General features: G+C 36.0%; 1 protein-coding gene across 1 annotated transcript in view; it reads right to left on the reverse strand.

Annotated features, from left to right (window-relative positions):
* LOC131062441 (uncharacterized protein At4g17910) overlaps positions 1–19,528 on the reverse strand; it is a 182,536-nt gene extending 163,008 nt beyond the window's left edge. The window contains exons 1-7 of the mRNA XM_057996107.2: positions 19,266–19,528; positions 19,106–19,169; positions 6,310–6,355; positions 934–1,070; positions 733–806; positions 456–546; positions 238–327 (exon numbers count right to left, since the gene is read on the reverse strand). Coding sequence (XP_057852090.2) covers positions 238–327; positions 456–546; positions 733–806; positions 934–1,070; positions 6,310–6,355; positions 19,106–19,169; positions 19,266–19,315 — 552 coding nt within the window. The 5' untranslated portion in view covers positions 19,316–19,528. The remainder of the gene's footprint in view (positions 1–237; positions 328–455; positions 547–732; positions 807–933; positions 1,071–6,309; positions 6,356–19,105; positions 19,170–19,265) is intronic.
* Between the last annotated feature and the right edge of the window lie 7,216 nt (positions 19,529–26,744).

The following is a 26,744-nucleotide window of genomic DNA, read 5'->3' on the forward strand; positions in this document are numbered from 1 at the left end:
TCATATATTTTGCCATTCTGGTAACCAGAAATTAAGTAGTTTAATCATGTTCGCTATATGAATGTTAGACTGGGTAGATATTAACATCTAATTTGAACACCTTGGATATTCACAGATATTTGAAACCAAAGAGAGACAAAATCTTACAATTTTTTTATGATATCAGCCTCATCAATATTTCTGAAAACAAATAAATCGTAAAAAATTATTCATTTTGCATAGAAGGAAAATACTCACTAGTCCTGTACCATAAGTTTCAGTCTTAGCATATCTTCTAGGGAATATTCTGAAGTCCACAGCCAAGATTGACAAGCTTGTCAACAGCATCTTATTGTTTTCTCAAAAAGATGAATAATATTTTGTTAGTTGAAATCTGCACTCATTAACCATTGACATTAAGAAAAGTGCCACTATAATATCCATTATACATGAATTAAATTCATTAGTATCTGTACCATTATAAATCTAGACGACGATAGGCTTTGCTTCCAATAGGATGTCGACGCGCTCTTGGTTTGGGATAAAATCCCAGAATGAGGCCAAAACCTAAATAAAAGGCCACAAATGTGTTAGATTGCAAGCACTTGAGATAGGAGTCCATTTCCATGCTCAATGAAAACTTAAACAGTTGCAATGAAAACAGATATATATTTTATGTATCCACAAAATCAATAAGACGTCTATTAAATAATCATAATGATAGCAAATCCTCATCTAAATGCAAAGTATTACCGTGTACAGAAAATTCTAAATAATGCAAGAAGCACCAGGCATACAGTAAGAACAAATGTCCAATCTGCCAGAATCTGCAAACAGTCACACATACTGCAAATATAGACTTGATTCCTTTTGGATTCTTTAAATAATAACATACAGTGCAGTATCTGACCAAAAACAGCTAGGTTTCAGAAATAGATTTTTAAATGAACTTACTGTTAAGAAAGAGAGCACTGGTAGCACAATGAGACAAAAGTCAATAATCAAGTTAAATGTGTAGTTCCTCCAATCTTTCGATCCTGTGTTTGTGCTACTGTGCTTCTCTATCTCAATCTTGGCAGATACACCTTGATCTGAGAAAGAAAGAACTTGCTGTCAGATGTAAGCACACACTATTGACAATAACCAAGAGCAAGGCCACATAGTCATTTTCTTCTACAGTAATTTATCACTGAGAATTAAACAAGATCAATGAAACACATTGCCCAAGATAGAAGAATAGCTGCTTGGTTTCTACCTTCACACAAAATTTTGCTCATCCATTAGGCTTTATTCAACATATCAGGTGTAACACTAAAATAAAGTTGCCTTCATCATCATCATCTCATCATAGTCCATCAGTACACATTACTTCATTACCCATTTATCACCTAGTGGCCCTAGTGCCTAATCATTTCGTGAAATAACTTAATAAGTCCTAATTATTTTATTAAAATGAGCTAACATTATTCATTAATTTTATTTAATCGAGTTAAATGTGTAGTTCCTCCAATCTTTCCATCCTGTATTTGCGCTACCAGGCTTTTCTATCTCAATCTCGGCAGATACACCTTCGTCTGAGAGAGAAAGAACTTGCTGTCAGATGTAAGCACGTAAATTTGGCAATAACCAAGAGCAAGACCACACAATCATTTTCTTCTTAAGTAATTTATCACTGAGCATTAAACAAGATCAATGAAATGCATTTCCCAAGCTAGAACAATAGCCACTTGGTTTCTACCTTCATACAATATTTTGCTCATCCGTTAGGGAGTATTCAATACATCTAGTGTAAGCACTAAAATAAAGTTACCTTCATCATCATCACCATCCCCTCATAGTCCATCAGTACACATTACTTCATTACCTATTTATCACCTAGTCACCCTGGTGCCTAATCATTTAATGGAATAACTTAATAAGTCCTAATTATTTATTAAATTGGGCTACTACTATTCATCAATTTTATTATTATTTATCCACATATTATCCATTGATAAATTAAATAATATTAATTCCCACCTAATATGCACCTATAATTCATTTAATTAATTATTAAATTATTAAAATCAACTTCACCTAATTAACTATCTAGTCTATACACTTCACTCAAGACATACTCCTAATGCCACTCACCAATCTAATCAACTTCATTTACCCATGCAAATAGTCAACACCCCCTAATTTCCTCATGTACTCAATAAATACTTCATGCAGGCAGTAAACTCATCAATCAATTTCATTATCTTGCCAATTAGTTCGAATTGAACAATAATAATTATTCAAATTAAAAATCAAAATAGTGTGCAACTCCCTCATGCTAAGCCCCTCCCCATTAGCTCCTCTAATCTTGGATCAGACTTGAGATCCAAGATTGAATTTCAATCATCCATCTGATTCTCAAGAAAATCTATAACTCAGATCCATTATCCATCATTTCATAAGCACTCTTTCATATATCCAAATTCTGTAAGCTTTTTATCCAAGGAATGCAGTTGTTATGCTGGCGAATTTAGCACCCACATTCCCAAACGAGAAAAACTTCACATGAGGTTTGCATGTGTAGGATTTGAAGGTTTTGATTGTTTGATTTAATGTTTGTCTATTCACTCTACTTTGCATGCATTCATCCAGTAAATTGCAATATTAGAAGGAACATCTGTTTAGTATTAAATCAAGTATAAGAACTGCAATAATAAAAGTTGGAACATTCTAATTTGTAATTTTCCAAAATAGTTTAACTTTATATTACAAGCTGCTAACAAAAATTTAATAAGATAGATGCCTCAAAACATTCTAAAACTGTCAAGGCCTGTACAAAACCTCTTTTATTCCAACCAGTCACAGACCACGTTTATGGTTTTATACCCAGTATACAACAAAGAACAATTAAATATTCGACTGTAAAGGAATAAAGAAGGCTAATGTCCACTCTCATAAGATGATAAGTGCTGCCAACTGTCAATATCAGTAATAGTTGAAAAGGTAAATTGTAATTAATAAATTATCCAACTGTGTTGAAGCTTATGGTGGCCATGGTTCCAAATTTTGTTTATTTAATTAATGACTTAAAATTCCTGTCAATCTAGATAAAAGAATCAAGTTCAAACCATGTGTAAGAGATTATCCATTTATCATATATTATTTGTTATACTTTATTATTTTCACAAGACTTTCTCTGGACTTGTTACCCTAATTTTTGAAATTGGTCAACTCCAAATTTTAGACCCTGTGTTTGCCCCATAACCTGATCAATTCTTGTACTCATCCTTTGGTACTCTGAAAAATCATATCGACTATCATTATTACCAAGAATTGCATAAATGCCAAACTCAGGACCATTCATCCATATAGTCAATGAAAATTCAAAGGTGTGGTCAACAAAGAACATTAACCTTGTATCTTATCAGGCAATGTGTATTGTTCACGAACTCCTCAAATGCCCGATATAGTTCCAAAGTTTATGTTATCCCTGACTCCCCGATATTATGTATTATCGAGCAATGTGTATTGTTCACGAACTCCTCAAATGCCCGATATAGTTCACATTATCCCCAACATCAAAGGCCGACAGAGATAACATTCTTGTTTGGTTCTAAAAAACACCCCAACTCAAAACTCCTGACACTTCATTCAAAATCCACGGGGTACACTCAGTGATGGTGTAATGGAATTATTTTCACCATGGGGTAAAACACAGATATGTTAGCCGACACATTCAGTGTAAAAATTTAAAAAATAGCCGGCGGATATCTTTCAGTTTGCAAAGAATATTGTTGTCGATCGAAATGTTTAATGGCTCTGATAGCATATCTTATGGAGTTTAAGGGAGATTATGGGCCCCATCTCATTATTGTGCCAACTGATGTTGTTGTCAACTGAAAGAGTGAGCCGTGTCGTCTGCTGCCATCGTTATCTTGAGGTTCTTGGCATAAAGTTCAATGTGCTTGTTACTACATATGAATTTGTTATGCGTGACCGTGCAAGCTTTCAAAATTATATTAGAAATATGTCATCACTGATGAGGCATATCACATGAAAGACAGAGAATCTCAATTATTACATGACCTGGATAGTTTTCGGAGTCAGAGGATGTTGCTGTTTACGGAAACTCCATTACAGAATGACCCGCAAGAACTTTTGTCACTTCTTAATGTTTTGATAATTTTAAAGTCTTCAATGGTTGGTTCTCGAAGTCCTTTTTAAAAGATGTATACTCAAAGGTCTAAAGATGTCTTCCTCGAAATGGGAAAGAAAGTAATCATCATTCACAGATTGCATCAAATTTTGGAGCCATTCATGCTTCATCGTCAAAGGAAAGATGTCAAAGCTTATATATATGGAATCTGTTGTGGACACAGTAACTAGCTCCCACTATATTCATGGGAAGATGAAGAGAATTTATAACAGCTTTAAAAGAAATGGTTATGAAACCGAAAGGAGAGAGAGAAAAGTTTCTTTAAATATGTAACAGAACAATGAAATGTAGAGGGGGGGGGTGAGGAAAGAGAGCAACGGGCTTTCCTTTTTCTACATGATATTGGCATACAGGGATATGGAGTCTGGGAACCCATATTCTGAGTATTGAAGAAATAAAGGAGATGTTGTCAAATCTTTGTATTTGTTAATGTCCTCTTTTAATTACTGATAAACTTTGAGTCATTATAATTACTTTTCAGTATTCATTCTGTATTCCAAAACTGTGTATGTGTTCAGTTCTGAAACTTTGAATTCAGATTGATTCACTTGTTAAAAAAGGTTTGTTGTTCATTCTTTCCCTGCATACTATTTGTGGGTGTGGGTAATTAAACTTTGTTTTATTTATCTTCATTCACTTTGTTTTTAAATCAACCTTCCACATCTACATTCATGGTTATGGGTAGATGTTAGTGCCTTTTCTGCTTTCAGGTTAAAAGCATATCCTATTTTATTCATTGTACATCTTTCGAAGGTAGCTGCGCCTTGTAAAACAAGCAGAGAGCACTCGCAAATACTATTGCAAGTGACTCAACTGTTGGCTGGATTTGTTACTTTTGTGGGCAAAGGAGTATTGAAATTGAAGTGACAAATCTGTTTTCCAACAGGACTTCAAAACTATTATGAGCAATAAAAGTTAAATATCTAGTTTTTTTATCATAAGATTGTTCCAAACTTAATAAGATAGTCTCCATTTCTCATGTAGGAAACTTTAAGCTTGAATGTTACGCTATCCCCACTTCATTGAGGAAACAGAGGCAAAAGCTTATCACCTTGGGGAATGAGGTAATCTTTATCACCTCATGAACCCTTTCAGTCTCATCTGACACAGAGGAATCTTCAGGCCATCCATCAAATGGCATTGCATATAATCAGTGCAGATGATGTTGCCAGCCATAATCTATAGAAAATGCTTGACATCAAACAACCCATTGGAACTAGCGGGTGGGAGAGAACCAAGTGTCCTATATCATATGTGCGTATTCTCGTCTAACCAATGCATTGACAACACCCTTATCTTGAAAGGCATCAGGAGGTATCTAAAGAGTACCCAAATGAAGGAAGCCAGTCAATGGAAATGTTGATAGATTGAAGAAGCATCTTTGTCTCTAGATACTATATCTGCCTGGTGAAGATCAAGATGTTCCCCTTAACAATCTACAGAAAATGCTTCAATCAAACACCCCATCGAGGATAAAAGGCTAAGGGGAGGAGATCCAAGTGGCCTTAGCATTTCATATGTCTATGTCCTCTCTGACCACTTTATTGATAACACCTTATCTCAAAGGGAGTTGGGAAGCATCTCAAAAGTACCCTGAGGAAGGAAGACAGTCAGGAAAAACCAACAAATTGAAAAAGTATCCTGGTCTCTAAATACGATAACTGTCTATGGAAGATTAAGATAGAAACCCAATTTGAAGAACAAAGCACTACTATAGTAATATTGCATTTTCCTCAGTTTAAAATAAGATGTCCCATGGAACTAAGTCTCTGGAGATGGAGATATAAAAGAAACATAATTAAATATATTGATATTCCAGACAAGAACATATGAAGATAATGAGAACATTACACATTTAGTAAATAAGCATACACTACTTGCATTTGAGAAGCAAACACTTGATAGTTTTGTGAGTTGAATTGCCAAAAGTAATGACAATTGAGACTTCTAAAAACAAAAGATAACCAGTGAGAACTAGCCCAAATAGTCCAGTATTAGATGATACTCTGTTGTTTATTCAACAATCAAAAAACTGAATGTCTGAAAGGATATTCAAAATGGGAAACTGTATCAAAGCATTAAAAAATGACAAGTATGAAATGCATTAAAAGGGTAAAGAGTCAAAATAAGCTTACCCCATTTGAGGTTAAAAACATCCCACTGTCGCAGGAGGATGAAAACCTGAAGTCAAATATCAAAAAGTAGATTTTAGCATTCAAACAAAAGATAGTTTCGTTTTACAAACTAATATTCATTCATAAATTACTGTAGAGATTGAAGGATATGACATTATTTCACTCATAGTGCTTGTACGTTGTTGGTGAACTTCTATTGCTTTATACTTATAGTCTTCAGTGTTAGATTGACTAATTGCTTCACCCACCTACTCTCACTTAAAACAATGCTCATAACTATCTTTAAAAAACTTAAATGGAAGAATAAACAAGTTTATAGGGAATGAACAAAAGGAAAGAAAGGTGCATGCCGGACTCCTAATAACATTGAATATCCATCTATTTAAATAAAGATGTAATGGAGAAAGAATCAGTACTAACTGATGGCATATGGTGTCGGACATGCTTCTGAACTGATAGGCTACAAAGGGACTCTCTCAAAATGCTGGAAGTAATATCATGAGATAGAAATATAAATAAATGATGCAAAAATTAAGAAAAAAAAATACTTTTATTGACCAGAGGACGTGAAAAAAGAGTTGTAGCAGATAATTAATAGCAGACATAATCAACTAGCAAATAATATCTCACCATATATCATAACAGATAACGTACAAATTGGACAGGCTAATTCAAACCCAAAAAAATTCTCCGACAAGTGAGCTGATATATAAATAAGCCACTTGCTCTTTGTAGTCGGCATAAAATGCCTATTGTTATGTTGATAATATTGGTTATCTGCCAATGTATTGATTCTTTGTATTAAGTGGGTTGTCACTCTCGGGTAGTTATGTGTCCGTTGGTTGACAGTTGTGTTCCTCTTGGCAACCGTTGGGTCTTTTAAATATGTTGTGTACCGCCAAGGAAAGTAGTAGGATAGAGTCGGATGAATTGTAATCCTTGGCTGACCATCTCTGGACGACTTCTCTGTAATAGTTTCATGAGCAAATAAAGATATATTGTACTCCTATATTTGTTATTCATTGTTATCTGTATTGTTGTCTCATGTATTTAATTTATCAGATATAGCAGTAAACATTTGGTGTCGTTGCCTTACAGAAATCGGGTCAGCCTTGAGGGATTCATGCCCTTAGAACGCAATAAAGGCGAGAAGAGGTCACAGGGTGGTCAAGACCAAGCAATTAGGTGATCTTTAAGGATTGTAGAACAAAGAAAATGGAGAAGAAGATTACAAGAAACATTTGAGGAAAATCCAATCAGACAACTAGACCATCCGTTCGTAGAGTAAACATCGGATGAGGAGTATGAAGAGGGAAATCCTGAACTCATAGAGACATTCCACCATCTATCCATCTCAGGGGAACTAAGATTTGGAGGATCTGAACCGCCGACCCTCAACAAAAGGGAGCACAAGGACGAGTCAGAGATTGGAAGTACTTGGAGTGTTGGGGATGCTAAAGGTAGATGTGTGGAGGACGCACATGCGGCCAAGAGTGTAGGGAAAGCACCAGATCATAGCGGTCGGAACAACCCACCCAGGTCCAACACACCTGGAAGTACTTGGAGTGTTGGGGAGGCTAGAGGTGGATGTGTAGAGGATGCACATGTGGTCAAGAGTGCAAGGAAAGCACTAAAAGGTAGCGGTTAGAACAATCCAACTAGGTCTAGCACACAAGGGAGTAAGCAGGCAAGAAAGATGGTGACTCCTTCGACAGGTCCGAATGTGCAAAAAATGTCAAAGTTCACAAGGGATGGATCAAAGGATCTTGTACGCCATTGCATGACTTGCATAACAATATGGGAGGCGAATGGGTAGGACGACCATGACTACTGGTTGAAGGCATTTCCCGCCACGCTAGGGGGGATTGCCATTGACTGGTATACAAACTTGGCGAATCAACACAAGGTGCCATGGAACAAACTGAAGAAGGCATTTCAAGAAGAGTTTAAACTGCTGAGAGACGACAATGAAATTGTTGCAAAAATTTACAACACTAGGCAAGGGAAGAACAAGAATGTACAATCATACAATTGTAAGCTCAAAGAATTGTTGAACAAGATGGAGAACGAGTCAGTCAATGGGCTGAAGAAGTGGTGGTTCGTCGAGGGATTGATTCCCTCCTTGAAAAAAATGAAGGTAGTACCCTCATCCTCGTACGCCGATGCTTACAATCGGACAATGGACATAGAGAGCAAGAATAAGACATCATGGGGAAAGAAGGTTAGTGACGATGATGATACAGGAGAAAGTAGTGACAGGAAATTTAAAAACATACAGGCCCTACGCCGAGATATTATGAGAATGTTGAAAGAATTGAAGGTAGAGAAAGGAACCAACAACTCAAGTAATGAAGTACGATGAACTAAATGCAAAAGTGAGGGGCACACGAAAGGCAATTGTCCTAGAAATATGTTTTGTAAGATTTGCCAGTGTTGGGTCATTCAATCAAGGAGTGCCCATACAATTTGAAGATGAGAAGTACACAAGTACTCTTCACACAGGGAGATTCCAACCCATTGAAACCACAGAACGCATCACCAAACGATTATCAAAACCAACGAGGGCGAAATCAAATATAGTATGACTCCAAAGGACGTCCTATCATACAGTGTCAACAATGTAGTGAATGGGGACACTTTGCGAGAGACTTGCCAAAATAAGAAAGACAACATACAATTATTGTGCAAATGGTGTGGACCGGTAATCATAATGACATCGATTGCCCGAAGCAAAGGGGTACACGGCAAAACAAGATGAGGCAATTATGGCAATCCTAAGAGTATAGACCAATGTTCCACGGAAACATGTTCCCCCCCCTCAGGCCCGTGTTTCTGAGACGGGGAAATGGGGACTTGGTGTCTCCCGTCACCGCAACCAGTGCTCCGTTGAAGACGTGGAAACGTCTCGGCATCTCCAAGTTTCCTTGGGAGACGTCTCCAAGTCTCCTTGGGAAACTCCCAGGCGACTCCAAGTCTCCTTGGGAGACTCCCAAGTGTCTCTTGAGGGGCAAGAGACTTGCAATAATCTCCCATCCGATGTCTCCAAGACTCCTTGGGAGACTCCCTGGCATCTCTTGAGGGGCAAGGAGACTTGCAAGAGTCTCCAATTCGAACACATCAAACTCATAAAGCAATTGAAATTTTTATTTTTTAAATTTTGAGCGATTTGAGCATTTTGCCATTTTTTCTTTTGTAATGCTATTGCTATTTGCTACTCATTGTAATGATGTATCATGTAATCATCATTATAGACTTTGTGATATTCATATGATATTTTAATAATAGAAATCTCCAATTTGACAATTTCATTTGTCAAATTTTATTTAGCAATTAGCATTCAAGAAATCTTTGTATTTAGATTTAATATTTCAAATTTTGCTATTTTGTAATTTTACTAATTTCCTATAGTTCATTTGAAATGTAATTCTTATACTAGTATACATCTTTTCACAACTAGTTTTTCAAGTACTATAAGTATATGTATAACTATAAGTATGCCGACCTAGCTCACCTAGCCTGTATGTGGCCATGCCGACCTTAGAAGACATTAATAGTTGGGCCCTAATTGGGCGTCATATGTAAGTATATGTAACTTGTAATCATCTCTCACATGTAACTTATATTTAATTATGACCTATTCCTCTTGGCGCCAAAGTTGACAAGGCTGACTTAAGTGATTTGGGATGCTAGCGGCACATATATATGCAAAGTCAATACCATTGTAACCATACACACTCAAACAAACTACTTCTGTGATCTGCGAAGCATAATTCAAGGACAGCGAACCTTCATTGAGCAGCAAATTATCTTCTATTGTTGGCAAACTGTTCTTAAGGTCAAGCGAACTACCATTGAGGACAGCAAACTTCACCCTAACTGTTATCTCTGACAGCGATCATCATTGGAGGCACAGCGAACACCATTGAAGGACAGTGAACCATTAATTAAGGGCAGCAAACTTCACCCTAGGTGCAGCGAACTGTTCTTTTGGACAGCGAAGAGTTGATCAGGTCTGCAATTCACCTTGCAGTGACAGCAAACTCCATTCAATAGACAGTGAACACTTCTGTGACAGCAATCATCTTGTGTATTACAGATAAGTTCATCATTTGTGTGTTGGCCCTAAACTTGTAGACCTAATACTACTGTGCTGAAGCTAAATTCTAAAGATACCTACCGATTATCAAATAATAAGATCTGAGAATTGTTGCTGGGTTTTTCACCTCCAAGAGGGAGGTTTTCCCAGGATATACTTGGTGTTTATTGTGCACATTGATTTGGTTCTGTTATTTCTGATTATTTTGCTTCAGTCTGATACAAAATTAACAAAGTTGATCAAGAAAAGGTTAGCAGAGGCTAACAATCGACAAAAGAGTTATGCCGACGCAAAGCGAACCCCCAAGCAATTTGCAATAGGGGAGAAGGTTCTCCTTAGGGTAGAACCCCAGAAAAGTTCCATTAAGTTTGGTAAAGCTTCCAAATTAGCCCCAACATACGTGCAACCATTTGAAATCCTGAAAGTCATTAACCCAATAGCTTACAGACTTGCTCTACCACCGACTCTCACCCGATTGCATAATGTTTTTCATGTTTCATATCTTAAGAAGCATTTGTCAGATTTTGAGCACATGATTGACTGGAAATCCTTGAAGGTGCAAGATCCAAGAGTGGTTATGATCGAACCACTTAGAGTACTCGAGGTGCATAAGTTGCAATGCACCTACATAACAACGACGTTACGCAATAAAAGGTCTAGTGGGGCCAGTATGCAGAAGAAAACGACACTTGGGAAGATTATGAAGAAAACCATCAGAAATTTCCCCATCTCTTTAAAAACTATTGAACTTTTACTATGAGTAATATGATCTTGTAATTGATTGAAATTTTAATTTATGTTTAATAATCATCAAGGACGATGATTCACAAGGGGGGGAATATGTTACATCCCTCTTTCTTGACTTTGGAAATATGCTTATTATGTTATTGTGATTAGTTAATCAAGGTTTAATATTTATTTTCTCATGTGGATGAAAACTCTCAATGAGTAGGAATTGACTGAAGAAGTAATTTTGGAAATTGATATTTCATCTTTATAAGTTATTATGTTTAAGACTTGACTAACTATTTTTTTTTCATGCAACCAAGTGGATGCAGGATTTGCACTACACTCAAGAGGGAGGGAGAGTACCATCAAGGAGAGGGTCGCAGATATTAGAAAAGAGCATTGCCAGTAAGTCCTGGGTCCGCTAATCGGACGTATACTTCGAGCATCTCGACCTTGGTAGAGTAAGGTCCATATCACCCTACTAATGTTGACCTAGAGTCAAGTGTCACCCTTGTACCACCAAGTAGTCGGTTAACCTTGGTTTGAGTTATTATTTTAGTGGTGGTTATTTTATTAATCTCTCTCTCTCTCTCTCTCTCTCTCTCTCTCTCTCTCTCTCTCTCTCTCTCTCTCTCTCTCTCTCTCTCCATGAGGATATATGTGTGTGTGTATTCATTTATGCTTTTTCTGTGAGATGGATATGTATGTATGTGTGTGTGTGTGTGTATATTTTCATACACGCATATATACATACATATATAGTTATATCTTCCTTGGGGTCTTTGAAGGCATTTTTATGGATTCATGAACTTGGGAATATATTCATACTAACACACGTATATTGATAACGTACATGTATGGATATGAATATATCCACTATTGTTCAATGTATGTATTATGCAAGTGTCACATCATTTTCTTGCACCATGTTTAAAGATCACCAACCTTGATCAAGGTGGCCACCATCTTGGTAGTGAAGGCTTTCTTGTAATTGTTGGCATTGTGTTATAGGCATCAGTGCTAGCTCACCGAGCCAGCACCACTATAGCGAACATTATGATTATTTGTATTGCATTTTGGAACCCGTTTGGGAGTTGTTGTGGTATTGTTCTTTTGCGATATGGTTTTGTGCTCTACAAAAATCTATTAAGCTCTCATTATCGAGGCTGTTGGGATATTGAAGGTGCTTGGAGTGGATCATTGTGTTTTTGTTGTGGATGAACTATTGCTTGGGAAGCTTGATGTTTGTGTGGTGACCAAGCCGATTATCTCAAGCTCATGGGTGTTGAAGGTATAGCTGCGATAGAGATCCAAGATGCAACGTCTCTTATTTATCTTGTGGATTCAGTTACCTTTATTTATCCTGCTTCGGTTCATTGGCTTCCGTTTTCTTTTCATGTTCTGTCGGTGAAGATCGGTGACTTTTCATGTCTATGTGGCTGTCGATGAAGTTGTGGCTGTCGGTGGCTTTTCATGTCTATCGGTGAAGATGTGGCTGTCGGTGTCTTTTCCTCTTCCTCCGTGGAGTCTCTTCATTTGCAATTCTGATTCTTTATATTCATCGCTCTTCCATTTTCGTGGCTTTTCTTCTTCGGCAGATGGATAGTTATATATTGTTGGCTTCTCTCGTTTGTCTTGTAGCAAGTTAAGAACATTGTGTATGTAGTCTGTCAGTTCATTAAAATTATATGTTTCCTGTGTTCACTGATCTCAGACTTATGAAGGTTTATAGAATCTATACGAGATGTATCTTTTGACTTCATTGTCATGATTGATTTGTAGACAATCAATCTTATCTTATTATGATTGATAGTAATCTGAAACTATCAACAGTCGTATTCATTTTCAGAGAAATAATAAAGTTCATTTTGAGTGGGCTGGGTTTTTCCCCCTCGGGTGGAGGGTTTTCTCAGGATAAGTTCTTGTGTTTGTGTTGTTCATAAGTTTAGTTTTCTGCTATCTATTTATTCTGGTTCAAATTTAACAGTGGGAAGTCTCGAAACACTCTCCTCTCTGTCATTTCACAGGCAAGGAGACGTTACTTTGCCTCTGTTAATATTTAACTGAAGCATTCTTTTCATCATTTAATGATTGAATCATTTTGAAATGGCAGCATGCATGATAAGGCGTATTTAAGGAAGATTCTGATTTATTTGTTACTTCTTATATGCATTATGTTTTGGAGAGCCATTGAATAGTGGTTGAATCACAAAGTGCTTATCAGCATACTAATTAATAGTATGATTGATAAGTAATTATGCTAGCTCCATACGAGCCATGAAATAGTCGATTCTGTCTCTCTTTTTATTATCAAACTTAAGGCGAATCGTAGAACTCGATTATTCTATCTGTTATTGAGTAATCCAAATCAAGCATACATTTTTACTTGTGCTACATTATTACAACTAATTGACTTTGGACTAAGGCAGTCCATGTTCTTGGATTATGTTGTTTTTAATGTCATTCTATATGGGGTCAAGTCCAACTGTGAAACTTGGGTTAATTCTGTTCTGTACTATTGTGTGGTTTTGGTAGTAAGCCAAACTTGATCAGTGTTAAATATCTGAGTAGTTGTTTAATCTGATAGAAATTCATACCTAGTATAATTAAGACAGCACTCTTGCCTAGAAGAGTATAGGATAGTCCCTCTATGTTCAGAGTTTAATCAATACCCTTTTGGTTTAAGTAATCTGAAGGTCAGTTGGACCCTTGAGTTAGTTGCAAGTACGCAACCCTTTTCTAAATAAGCCGAGTAAGGGTGGTGAACATGGACAGTACTCACTGTGCTAATTATGAAAACCTTGGCCAAGGTATTACAGCCGTCCATCAGTTCATAAGAGTCGGAAGCACTACTAGCCAGAGTGTCATACAAAGTTAGGAGGTACCTATAGTGTATGACCAGTTAGTAAATGTAGATTCTAAACATTAGGCTCAGAGGCTCATTGGCATTTGTTTTGTCTTCAATTTGCTTCCCTCGTGAAGGGTCGGGCCATTCCAGTAGGAAACGACACAAGGGACTTAGGTCCGTGGTTGGGCAAAAAAGTCCTGGATGATGCTCTCCCTCTCCCTTATGTACTATGATAAGCTTCTGTCATCGGAAGTATTAAACTCTGTAAACTCTTTGATTCTCTCTCTTTTTACTTTAAGTTATGAAATTGAAAGATGTTAGTTAATGTTTCCTGTCTGCTGAAATGGTCAGTTAATTACAGTTATGCTAGTTTTTTAACAGTTTTCTAATTCAGCTAAAACATGTAATATATGAATTTAATATCTTAGATTTAGAAAAAGACAATACATTTTCTATTTTAGAATTTTTGGTTGTTAAAAAACCCCTATCTAGTGGAAGTCTTGGAGGCATATCCCCAAACACAAAAGCAGATTTGTATAACAAAACTCAGATATCTAAAAGATATTCATCCACCCCTAAGTCTAGAATGCCTAGAGGTAGCCCCTTAATGGTGAAACCAATTTCCATCCAACTTATTGGTCCTATCTCAAAAGCTTCTCTATTCATTGAGTTGAAACTTGGAACCTATTGTATTGATGCGTGCATAACCCCCTTGATGATCTTCTTTCATACCTACTTCATAAAGTTAATTGGCATCATTTGGTAAATCTATGTGAACTCTACCAGCAAATGTAACCACTAGACGCCTAGATCAACCATGTGAACTCCCCCAAGAGAAATGACATAGAAATCATGGGTAATATTATGCCCATCTAACATCACCAATAGCTATCAAACTACTTCCTTTTAGGCCAATGAATAACCATCTTCTACTACCACTTTGAACCCTACAAACTCTTGAGCTTTAAACCTAAAACAAAGCTATCACACATTGATCAATAAAGTTATGGGTTACTCTCCCATCAATGAGTGCTATTATATGATATCTTCCAATACTTCCCTTAACTCGAAAAGAATGGTACCTCTCTACTCTTGACAAAGAAAAAATAGTAACTGGCTGCACTCCTTCTTTGGGTGATCATATGCCTTTAGTTACTATACTACTAACAAGACATCATCTTCTTCCACACTCTATGGCTCCATACATGACTCGAGCTCTTCCTTGTCATCTGAATACACCTCAATCAAATGGACATGTCCCTTTCCCAGGCACCTATGTCATGTTTCCTAATTGTTGATTCCTAAATGTGTGCTCAGTTCCTTCAAATTTGTTGAGTCAAGAGTGTGAAACTCCTATTTTCTACAAAAAAAAGATTTATATTGATTTCCTTAATTCCTAGATTGTTGTTGCTATTGTAATGCTCTTAGATTTGCTCGTCTAAACGTTGACCCTTTAAAAGCTGAGTTACTGGGTTCTCCTTTGGACCCCCCTGGTTCGGGTTCTGGTTCGTGGTTTTGGGCCTGGTACGACTGGGTTAGACCAGGGTTCTTAAAACCCAGAGGTGGTTCGTCCTGGTTCGAACTTGGGCGAACCCAAGTCGAACCAAAGAGAACCACAGGGAACCCAAAGCGAACCCGGGCGTCTAGGCGACCCAAAAAGTGATTTTTTATGCCAGATTTAATTTTTTTTTCAATTCCGCCTAGGTGGTTTGTCCTCTTTTTGCTGTTTGTACAAAATTTTCCATCAGTCATGTGTATCTACGCATGGCACACATGCGATAATTCCTCAACTTTCACCAATGGCAGCACCTATTCCACAAACTTAAACCTAGTTATGAACGATTTGTATCTTAATGCACCTAAAAAATCAGGGTTTAACACTTCTTCCCATGGCCAATCTCCCAGTAAGGTCTATGGTCTGCTCCAGTGCACTGGAACTATATCAGCAGATAGATGCTCAAAATGTGCAGTGGAAGCAAATAAAACCCTTCACGACCTTTGCCCCAACGACATAGGTGGGAAAATATGGTTGGATGTCTGTTTCATGCACTATCACAATTCTAATTTCATTTCAAGACTAGATACTAAAAGAATTCTCTTGGTGAACACAATGGATATTACTAAAAGTAGAGATGCTTTCGAGAACACAACCAGCAGCCTTCTGTCAAATCTGTCTAAGAAAGCTTACATCCCTGAAAATAAGCGTTTCGCAGCTGGAACAGCCAACTATAATGCTAGTGGAACATTATATGGTTTAGTTCAATGTTGGAGAGATATATCAGTACAAGATTGCAGAACGTGTTTGGCTAGAGCAAGAGCACATCTGAGCAATTGTTGTTCTACAAAACAAGGAGCCCAGTTTCTGAGCGCGAGCTATAGGGCAAGATATGAGATATACCCAATTGAAACCTACTATTGAGATAGGGATACTTGAATATTTTGTCATTTTGATATTAAACTTGATGTTGCTATTATGGTATGATGCTATGATTACAAGTTTATGTTTGTTTTGTTGTTTATATGATGCTATGTGACATGGTAAATCTTAATTCATGCTTATAGGCTGCACAAATATTAATATATATATATATATATATATATATATAATTTACATGTTTTTGTACTAACGAACCCAAACGAACCCAAACCCCTTTTCAAAATTTTGCCGTATCGGCGTACCGGTTCTTCGAACCCGAACCGGCAAGTTAGTTTAAAAGGTCTACTAGGTATAGTAATTTCCAAGGTTAGGGACCTTTTAACGGCAGCTTGCAACAAGTTGGCTTCTAGAGCCTCAAGTTATAGCCTTGAAAAGGTTCTTTAAGTCCTTCCACGAAAAAAAACACTAGGCGCCTCTCTAATACATTAGGTACCAACAATAATATCCTATAAAATTTAGCCACATAATCATCCATTGAGCCAAATAGCATAGATATGCAAGACTCCTAAAGTGCTCTTCAAGGTCTTGCCTCTCAAATCTATATTCAATCATAAAAATACTTATAGGTTATGATATGGTTGTGCCCTTGAGTCACTACACCATGATACCACCATTCATGTGCAAACTATTCCAGGTGAAGGACTGCAAATTAGATTGCTTCTTCTTCATACATTGGGTCCAATGAAAACTGTGTGTTCAACTTCTGGATCCACACTCTAGTTAAGGTTTTGTTTGATCCATCAAATGATCGAATAGTGAGCTTTCTCAACCTGCCTAGTAAGTCTTTATGAGGCTTGTTTGGAGGGGCTTGTTTGGAGGGTTTTTGCTTGCATTTTTAGTTCTAGTTTTGTCTCCAACATACAAAAATTCATTAAGGTAATATCTACCTGAAACTTTGCACTCTTTGCCCCATATTATGCATGAAGAACATCCAAATCATCTTCTTGCTATCTATTCATCTCTTCATCCTAAGTCACAACTTTTTTGCAAAAACATGACCTTGGGTAGACCTATATTTGTAGCTAACTTTGATGGAGTGTTCTGAACCACTTTGATGGAGTGTTCTGAACCCATGGGTGCAAACGAAGATGCCCCTTGTGTGTCATTGCCCAAAGGTGTAGTAGCATGATTGTTTCCATGCCCTAAATACTCTGAATGGAGAGCTCAATGAACTGTTATCCATCACTTAAGGATTTCATTGCATTGCAAAATTCCTTCTCTCTTAGTCATTTGACATCTGATTCCTCTATTCCCTCAACTAATACCTCATTTCCTTGTCACTTGCTGGAACTGTAACAAACCTGTCACTTGCTGACATGTAGTATAAATGTTTCAAATTTTTGGATTTTTCTTATTTGAATATTTGTTTTGTTTTTTATTATTTTTTGTTTTTTTTTCCACACTGTCAAGATTACAGCTCTAATACCACTAAAACAACCCTAGCAATTTTCACACAGAAATCTTAAGTAGTCTAATCTAAGAACTCAGAATATACCTAACATGATCCTGAACACATATACAAAAATATCTTCCAATAACCCCTCCCCCCCCCCCAACTTTTTGAATTAATCATGAATGCCCACATACAATAACTACACACGTGAACTAATCGCTGGGCATTCCCAGCACACTCGATAACTCCTTGAGCTTTTAGAAATCTGCCAATGTACTTGTAGATCACCAATAACTCCTCAGGTCTTGCTCTCACTACTTCTGATGCTATGTAACAATCATGGTTGCTGAAGGTTTTCATCCCCAAAACTTGTTATAGAATGCACCTATGGGTTTCGTCCCAAGCACCAATGGCTAAAACTACAAAACAAAGTTCTTGGCTTTTTATTTCAAAAAATCATCTCCCTTTCTGTCCAGCATTGACTATGTTCTCCATCTCATGAATCCTTGAGTTATGGCAATCAATTCCCTGATTGGAAGTTACTAACAAACAACAATTTACTGATAGCTAACTGACCCATCTCCACCTCCCTTTGCTAAAGATAACTACAAGTAGGTCTACTCATGAGATCGCTTAACAAAAGCAACAACTTGGTCTTATTAACTACGCACCTGGGAGAGCAAACAAAGGGAATTCGTGTGTATTTCAATTTAGGATGATAACATAACACCCGATGTTCTTCATAGGTGGACCATACAATGAGCAAGAATTTAGAAGTTTTGAACTACTCCTGTTCGTGCTCTTTTAAGATTAGCAAGTTCTTCAGCAGCAAATAGGAACTCAAACATGTGAATTTATTCACCCGGTGAAGCACAATGTTGAATTCCTAACAAGGACCTGCTGTTATAGCTGGGAGTACTCTCTCTCAACCTCTTTTTTTCTCCACTATACATTGGCCGAATTGCAGAAATAATATATCGCAGGGTTTTTGTATGGAAGATTGAATGGAACTAGGACTGTTAAATAGTTATGTTTTATGGTATTTAGGGGTTTCACTACAATCATTGATGTGGTGCAAGCTGGGATGTGAGTGTAGCCGATTGACCGTGATTTTATTTTCTGGCATTGATTTTATTTTCTGGCATTGAATGATAACTTCCGAGATCAAAATAGGGAAAGATCTCATGTGAACAGCACTTGGAAATAGGTTACTTAATCCTGAGAGAAATAAGTTTTAAAAAAGCCAAAAGAAAAAATTCTAAATCAAGATTCAGGTGGAATAAATGGGCTTACCGGCACAATAGCAGAGATGGATGCAATTTCAAGCAATGATGTTCCATCCAAATTACTCACAAAACTGCATTGAAAACGGTTATTAATATATACATATTTTATAAAAGATCTCCAACCCCACATTTAAATCTGATGTAGGAATAAATTTACAGAATCTCACTCTTCCTTGAGCTTCTTGCTAGGGTTGAAGAAAGCTCCGTCAGACGCCATTCAAACAACTTAGAACTGAATTTTTCTTTTGCTCGACACAAGGGAATGCCTTATAACGGAATGATTTTGTATGACTTGATTTTTGAAAATTGTCTGTTTAGATGTTTCAGAGCGTTGGATCATACTACCGTTGAAGTGGAGGGAAGTTTGTGGCTTTCTAATTGCGTATTCGAAGAATTTTCGAGGAATGTTTTTCTTAAACTTTTTAGCTTCCAATTTTAACAAGCTTCTAATTTTTGGTGTTGGTGGGTATTTCTCTCTCTTGTCTATTGTAATGTACATTTGATCATCTTTCGTATAGCATATTGTTTGTGACATTTTTTTAATTGTATTTTTGTTATTATTTGTCAGTCATTCTATTTTGGTTGTTTGTGAAGGTGGAAACACGAGGGTTTGATTGTGGCAAACCCCTTATCACAATTTCAACATTTTTATTCTCATTCATTTATGTGTATGTTCGTTGAAGGAAGGTGTAGCATTGGCTAGAGGATTCATTTATTGGACCCTTTGTGAGTTTCCTTTCACCTTTCTCATCCTTTTATTAGTATATTTTATTTTATTCATTTATCATTCTATTTTTTTTATAGCATTCAGTGTATAGAACCTTATGCTCTGGTCATTTTTCACTTTCTATATGAACCTTTGTACCTTGTCCATACCGGATGCTTATGTGTCATGTTATCATCCTAGACTTGCATGTGTGTCTGGGATAGAGAGTGTATAGAGTTTATCAAATGGTCTCGATGACTAGTATTTTTAGGTTATGTGGCTAGAATACATCATCTATTAGTATCAGATAGTTTTACATTCTCTTTTCATCTTAGTTAGTAAACTTAGAGGTCAGGGAACCCCAAAGATTTACTTAGAGTGGAGAGAAGGTTGTTGAGTCCTCAATGGGTTTGACCACCCTTTGCAATGGTTCAACTATTGTACTCTACAAATATATCAATACGACACCCACATTAAATATAAATCCCAATATTACAATACAACACATAAAGTGGCCCCAAGAATGTTAATCGTAGTGATGCACGTTCATCTAGGCTCCCCTAGGTGCACCACACACATAATAGTAAATAATATATTATAAACATTATGCAAGGTGTACAACACTTACTTCCCAACACTAAATTTCATTCTTCTTAATTAAGTGGTTAATTGAACATTCTATTGGGAAATTACATTGTTTAATTATTTATTTTATTTGCATTATCAATTGTATAAGAGGAATTGTGAATACAAAGCTATTTCATTAGCTTTTCCCTTCTTTTTGTATGAGTTTCATTACTGAGAAGAAGTTATAGACTTATGGCTTCCCAAAGTTTAAACACTAAGAGAGTTGAGTTTGGGTTGACTAACTTATTATTTATGAGCTTGGGAGAATCCTCTTTCAATTCAACATCTAACGTAAGCATTGTTAAGGATTTGTCCCTTCACACTTCTCATTATGATGATGACCCTTTAACTCAAGTGACTATTGAACAATTGGGGAACCTTGACAAGGAATTGAAAGATCTTCAACAATTTGTGAGTCAAGAACACTTGGATGGAGAGGTAATCCCCTCGATTGAAGGTTTAAAGAGATCAATTCAAAGTGATGAAAAAGGTGTAGATGTGTTGCATGGTATAGCTCATATTGTGGATGACAATGAAAATTTGTACCAAAGTGCTTGGTCATTTAAATCCTTGAAACCAAGTTGAGCCTTCCATTCCTATTCCTACATATTTGCCTAATGTGGCTACATATACATCTTCCATCATGGTTACCTCTACATAAAATGTTAATGCTACACATGTTAGTAATGGGGGGATTCTATCAATCAATACTCCTACATACCACTTTCAACCAAACTTCCATTTGTTTCTAAGTCATTTCCTCTACCTACCTATCATAATACTACACCTTTAAATCCTCCATCTCAATCCAATTCATCCATCAAAGCCAACATAAACCATTTGATCCAAAAATTTTCATCTTTTACAACAACAATTAGCTTATGTAACCCAAACCAAATCTAGTATTCCTACATGTTCTACCACTATCCCACTATCCAATGACATCCTTTATACCCCTCTCCCACAACACATTGAGGTTCCCCATTTGGAGAAATATAATGGACAAGGTGACCCACAAACTTGTAAAAATATTTTCAACTTTGTTTAGTGATTTTCATATGACCCAACACTCAGGACAAAATTATTCATCTGCACCTTAAGAGAAAAATATTTGCAATGGTTTTGGTCCCTACCTCCTTATTCAATAATTATTTTCAAAAATGTATTGATGCATTTATTCAACATTTTCAAAATAATATTGGTCCAAAAATTACATTGACTAATTTGGCGCATTGCAAACAAGGATATTAAAAAAAAGTGACTAATTTCATTAGTAGATATAAACATTTATATTCACAAATTGCTTATCCTATGCTTGATGGTGATGTTCAAAGAATTTTATTAATAATTTGCAAAAATACATTTGACATAAGCTTTTATTTCTAATTATGCATCTTTCACACAATTGTGCACATCACTTCATAATTATCAACTTTGAGTGAGTCAATATGGACCTTCTTCATCGTTAACTCTAGTTGATAAGAATCAAGATGCTCGTAATTTTCAAAAATTTAGAAAAAAAACAAGAATTTTATCAAGATCAATACCAACAATAATTCTTTCAATCATACTTATTCTCAAATGGCACCCATGACAACCCTTGTTGTAGCTCCCTTCTCTTCAAAATTTAGACGTCACAACTTCACTCCTCTTTTTGAGTCATTGCATAGCATCATGATTAAATTTATTAATTCTACTGTGATGAAGCTTCTTCTTGTCCATCCAATAGATACTTCCTAACCTTTTCCAAACCTTTGTCTTCTCACTCTACCAATGTTGTTTAGCATAATGATCCAAGATTTATAGTTGTTAATGATATGTAAAATGAATCCAATGACTATGTTGTAAACTTTGTTAGCAACCTAAGCCTAAGTGTGACCCTTGTATCACCTTTGACTCAAAAGATATCATTAAAGCACCTAATGGACCATTATACATTACTGTGAAGATTAAAGGAAATCTCTCATGTGGAGTGCTCAATGATCCAATACGTACAGTGAATGTTATCACAAAATAACATATCTATGTACACAATAATTTCATCAAGAAACATATAAAAAAAATTGATGTTATTATTAAGGTGTATGATGGTTTCATTTGTCCCACTACAAGTTTTGTCACCCTTTCCATATAAGTTGGTTTTAAGTACTTAGATGTTACCTTTCTTGTTATCCCCATCTTAGTGCGATTTCGTGTGAATTCGGGACACCCTTGGATTGATTCCATGAAAGCTATACCTTCTACCATTCATAAGTGTTTGAATTTCCCTCACAATAGGTGATTTATAATGGTCAATCATAGTCTTTATAAGTCCTTATCCAGTCATGAAAACTTCACCCTTGATTGCTTTTGGCTTCAGAAACCTCAACCTTTGGAACCTCATCAAGATATCCTTTTCCTATACTATTAAAAGTACAAATCTAAAAGGATATTGGAATGATTCTTCACCTATATATATGGAGATTTCACCTCTGTATCCCAGACCTAGACTTCTTCCTACTCATCCTATTCCTCCTATATATGTCGTGGTTCCACCTCCTAAATCGTATAAAGGTCAAAGAGAGAAGCATCTGACATACATTATCTCTCAACCTAGTGAGAGTTCTTTTGCCCCTCATTCCACAAAGGAAGAAGATAAACCTACATTGAGTGGTCTGTAGCCTTCATCCACACAATCTTTGAGTCATAACAAGAGAAAGCATAGTGTGAGAGAGCACCACAAAGATATTGTGATAAGGTTCATGAGCTTGCTTCCCAAAGTGTTTCCTGCCCTAAGCAACTGAATCTTGACTTGGTCCTATTTTCCCAACCTTCGCCTAGTCCTAGGGAGGAGCTTTATCTTGATCATCCTTGTCAAAGACAAAATTCTCCATGCAAAATAATTCTTCTTCTTCATCTCCAAAATTCTCTATGCAAAATGATTCTTCTTCTTCATCTCCTTTGTGCGTGAGATCTCATATTGTGATTAATTTAGATTATTATGTGAATAATAATGATATGGATGCTAATGTTTATGATGATATGAATAAAGTCGTTGAGATTAATCATGAGTTATCTTCAATATTTTCAAAAGCTTTAAGCTTAGCTCCTAGTGACATGCATAACGATTAATCATGAGCATGGTCCTTGTTTGCAACTAGCAATAACTCCATTTACCATACTTGTGGCTACTAGGGCTACTTTAGCATGTTATCCACCATCTCTAAATGGTGTTGAGAAAGATTTGGAGGTAGATGATTTGCTAGATTAGCTTCACTTGTGCAACATATTCATTTACATATTTTCTTGCATGTAAGTGTTCCTTGTAATGCGATGCTTGGCATGTCTTTGTGTTTTGTTGAGATCTCTTTGAATGACCCTTGTTGCTTTGATGGTGCAAGGGAATGAAGGGACCAACCTTGTTGTGACATTCCTTTATTTGTATCTTACTTCAATATGTTGTATACATATTGTGTCATAAATGTGATCTCATTGTAAATGAGATTTTATGTTGTCTACTTGGGGACAATGAAAATCATTGAGATATTTTTTGTCTCTTCCATGGTGTCTCAAAAAGAATTTCATTTTTCATCTCATGTTCTCTTCTTCCATTGTGCTCATAGTTCCACTACCTTAGGGGGATGAGGTCAATTCATTACAATCATACTTGGTATATATGATTTATTTTATGTGCATATTGATCCCAGGTAATGGATCCCTCATGTGCTCTTTTCATATTTTGTGAACCATCACCTTTGATTTGCTTATGTTTGGGGGCATTTCATTGTTGCAATGTACCTGTCTTTTGGATGCATGTATGCTATCTTAAAGCAATTGCTTTCTGTAAGGCATACACAATCACTTTAATGTGGGGGCATACACTACACTCTATGTTACACTTTGTGCACACACCAAGAGGTTTCACTTTTACACTTTGATCATACACCATGATATGTTTGGTGCATGATGCAACACCCATTTCATAGTGAAATTTTGTTTGGATTACTTTGCAAGCTAAGGCTCTATTTTGTAATCTTTGTGTTTGGTGCATGTTGTAGCACGCATTTTGCAATTGAGTTTTTGTCAAATTATTTGGAAACCCTAGCTTTTTCTTTGTAATTTCTCTTTATGCTAACATGACTCATAGTAAGCATTTCCTTACTAGTCCAAGAAGTCATCTATTTTATTTGCTCTTCTAATATGGCTCTGCAGTGTTGTAAATTGTACTCCTTTGATGAATGAGTCCAATTTCACACTCTCCTTTGCAGTTATTTTAATTTTCCCATCCCTCTATGCATTATACAAGCTTTTCTTGCATTAATTTAGTATTTAATTCAATATTATGAGATCCTATTTTACTTTAATACATCAACACTTTATTATTAGGCCCCTTATTTTAAATGTGCCCTTTATCTTATATCATTTCAATCTTGTATGGTTCATATGTCATTATAAAGTTCAATGCACTTTTTCCCCCACTTAAATATTGTCATTTTTTGTATAAATTATAATTCTGACCATATCAGGGCCCTATTATCTTGTGATCATAAAAATTCAAGCCTATTTTGTCGGGTTAATGTCGCTTATCAATGTTGACCAACTCTTTTTGGCTAAAATTTCGAGAGGATAATATGATGACCTTTTCATTTCCAAATCTACTCTCAATATGTAAAAAATATTATTTTAAGTTGGCCAAAAGTTGATTTTACTTTAAGATCCCTATATAAGACATCACTCCTAATTCATTTCATCATCTTTTATTATATCATTCCTTCCTTCCGAGAAAAAATACTCTAATTCAAGAAAAAATCTAAGTTCAAGGAGTAGCAAACTATAATAAAGCATCTTCTGTTATCTTTTGATGATGGATTTATAATAGATTTTATGATGATTTATCATGTAATTGCATCAACACACAAAGGAATTTTCTTAAGAGAACTGCATCATCCATTGAAGGTGTAATCATTTCAATTAACTATTTTAATTATAGATTTAGCCTCTGGCCCATAAAGGCATGCTCTCCTTTCTATTTTATTCATTGTAGGGTTAATTTCAAACTTAGGGTTTTACCTAGGCAAACCCCTATCAACCTAACAACATTTTTCCTCTCTTATGTGTGCAGGTGATAGATTCTAAAGAGAATGAATACAAATTTGGAAAGTGTGGACTAAGACATAAAATCAGATTTTGAAGAAGCAAAAAACCCTAGTCAAAATTTCCTAGTGACATTGACTGATACTTTTTTGACAAAATTTTAGGGAGATACTCATAGAGACATCATGATTTTGAAAATATTTTCAATATCTACATGTGACACATTTGGGTCAAGGTCACCTAGCAACATTAACTTGCATTTTTTAGCCCACAATTCATTTAAAGGTTCCTCCCTGCTTCCCATTTCCAGATTTGTACACGATGTTTGCATATCAATTCTGCATTTGCTTGATTATTCTATGTATTGTCAATTTTGCACTATTTATCATAGTTCTTGCATTTAACTCATCTTATCAATTCAAATCAATCAATGAGAGAACAATCAAAATCATAGTGCCCAACTCTCACTAATAGGTCTAAAGTTGAAGCCTAATTGGTTGTTCTCTAATGTAATTGATGGGATTGGATTTTTTTCCTAATTTTCACATTAGACTAGTGAACCCTGTTTCCCTACATTGCATGATCATAGTAACTAGTTCCTTAGTAGACCTAGTGTTGGAAACTTGAGTTGTGTTGCCTATGTTGTCATTTATGTCAACCTATTTGGCATTGTCATTGATGTCACTATGTGGTGTAGTTGTAGTTGTTTAGTTGTGTGAATGTTGTAGATGGTTTGAAAATGAGTGCTCAAATATTGTTATGTTTCCTAATGGTGATATTGAGTTAGTACGAGGTGTTTATAGAAGGCTAATGTAGTGGAAGTTTCAATATGCAGTAAATAATATTTAAATATCTTCTTGGAAGAATGATATACATTCCTTTGGTTCTTGATGATGATGGCTTGTGGTTCTAGATATAATGTCTGTGCTCTATGGATGTTGCACTATCATGTTTTTGGTTCCTCAGTTTCTTAGATGAGGTAGTTGGTTGTGGCGGTTTGTTGATAGTGAGGTTGTCTGTCAGAACTTGTCTAGAGAATGCTCTATATTGCTCTGTTGTGTTCATTCAAATGTTACATCTTGGGGGGCATGTTCACATGGTTTGTGTAGTTTTCTAGTGTTGGTTTGATCGTCAAGTGAGGTTATGTTATTTTATGTTTCATGTTGTCAATCATGTTGATCTCTGATTGACTTGGGTTGTGTATCTTATTTGATTCATACCTTATTTGATCTAGATATGC

Source organism: Cryptomeria japonica, chromosome 8 (assembly GCF_030272615.1).
Source record: "Cryptomeria japonica chromosome 8, Sugi_1.0, whole genome shotgun sequence".
NCBI lineage: Eukaryota > Viridiplantae > Streptophyta > Pinopsida > Cupressales > Cupressaceae > Cryptomeria > Cryptomeria japonica.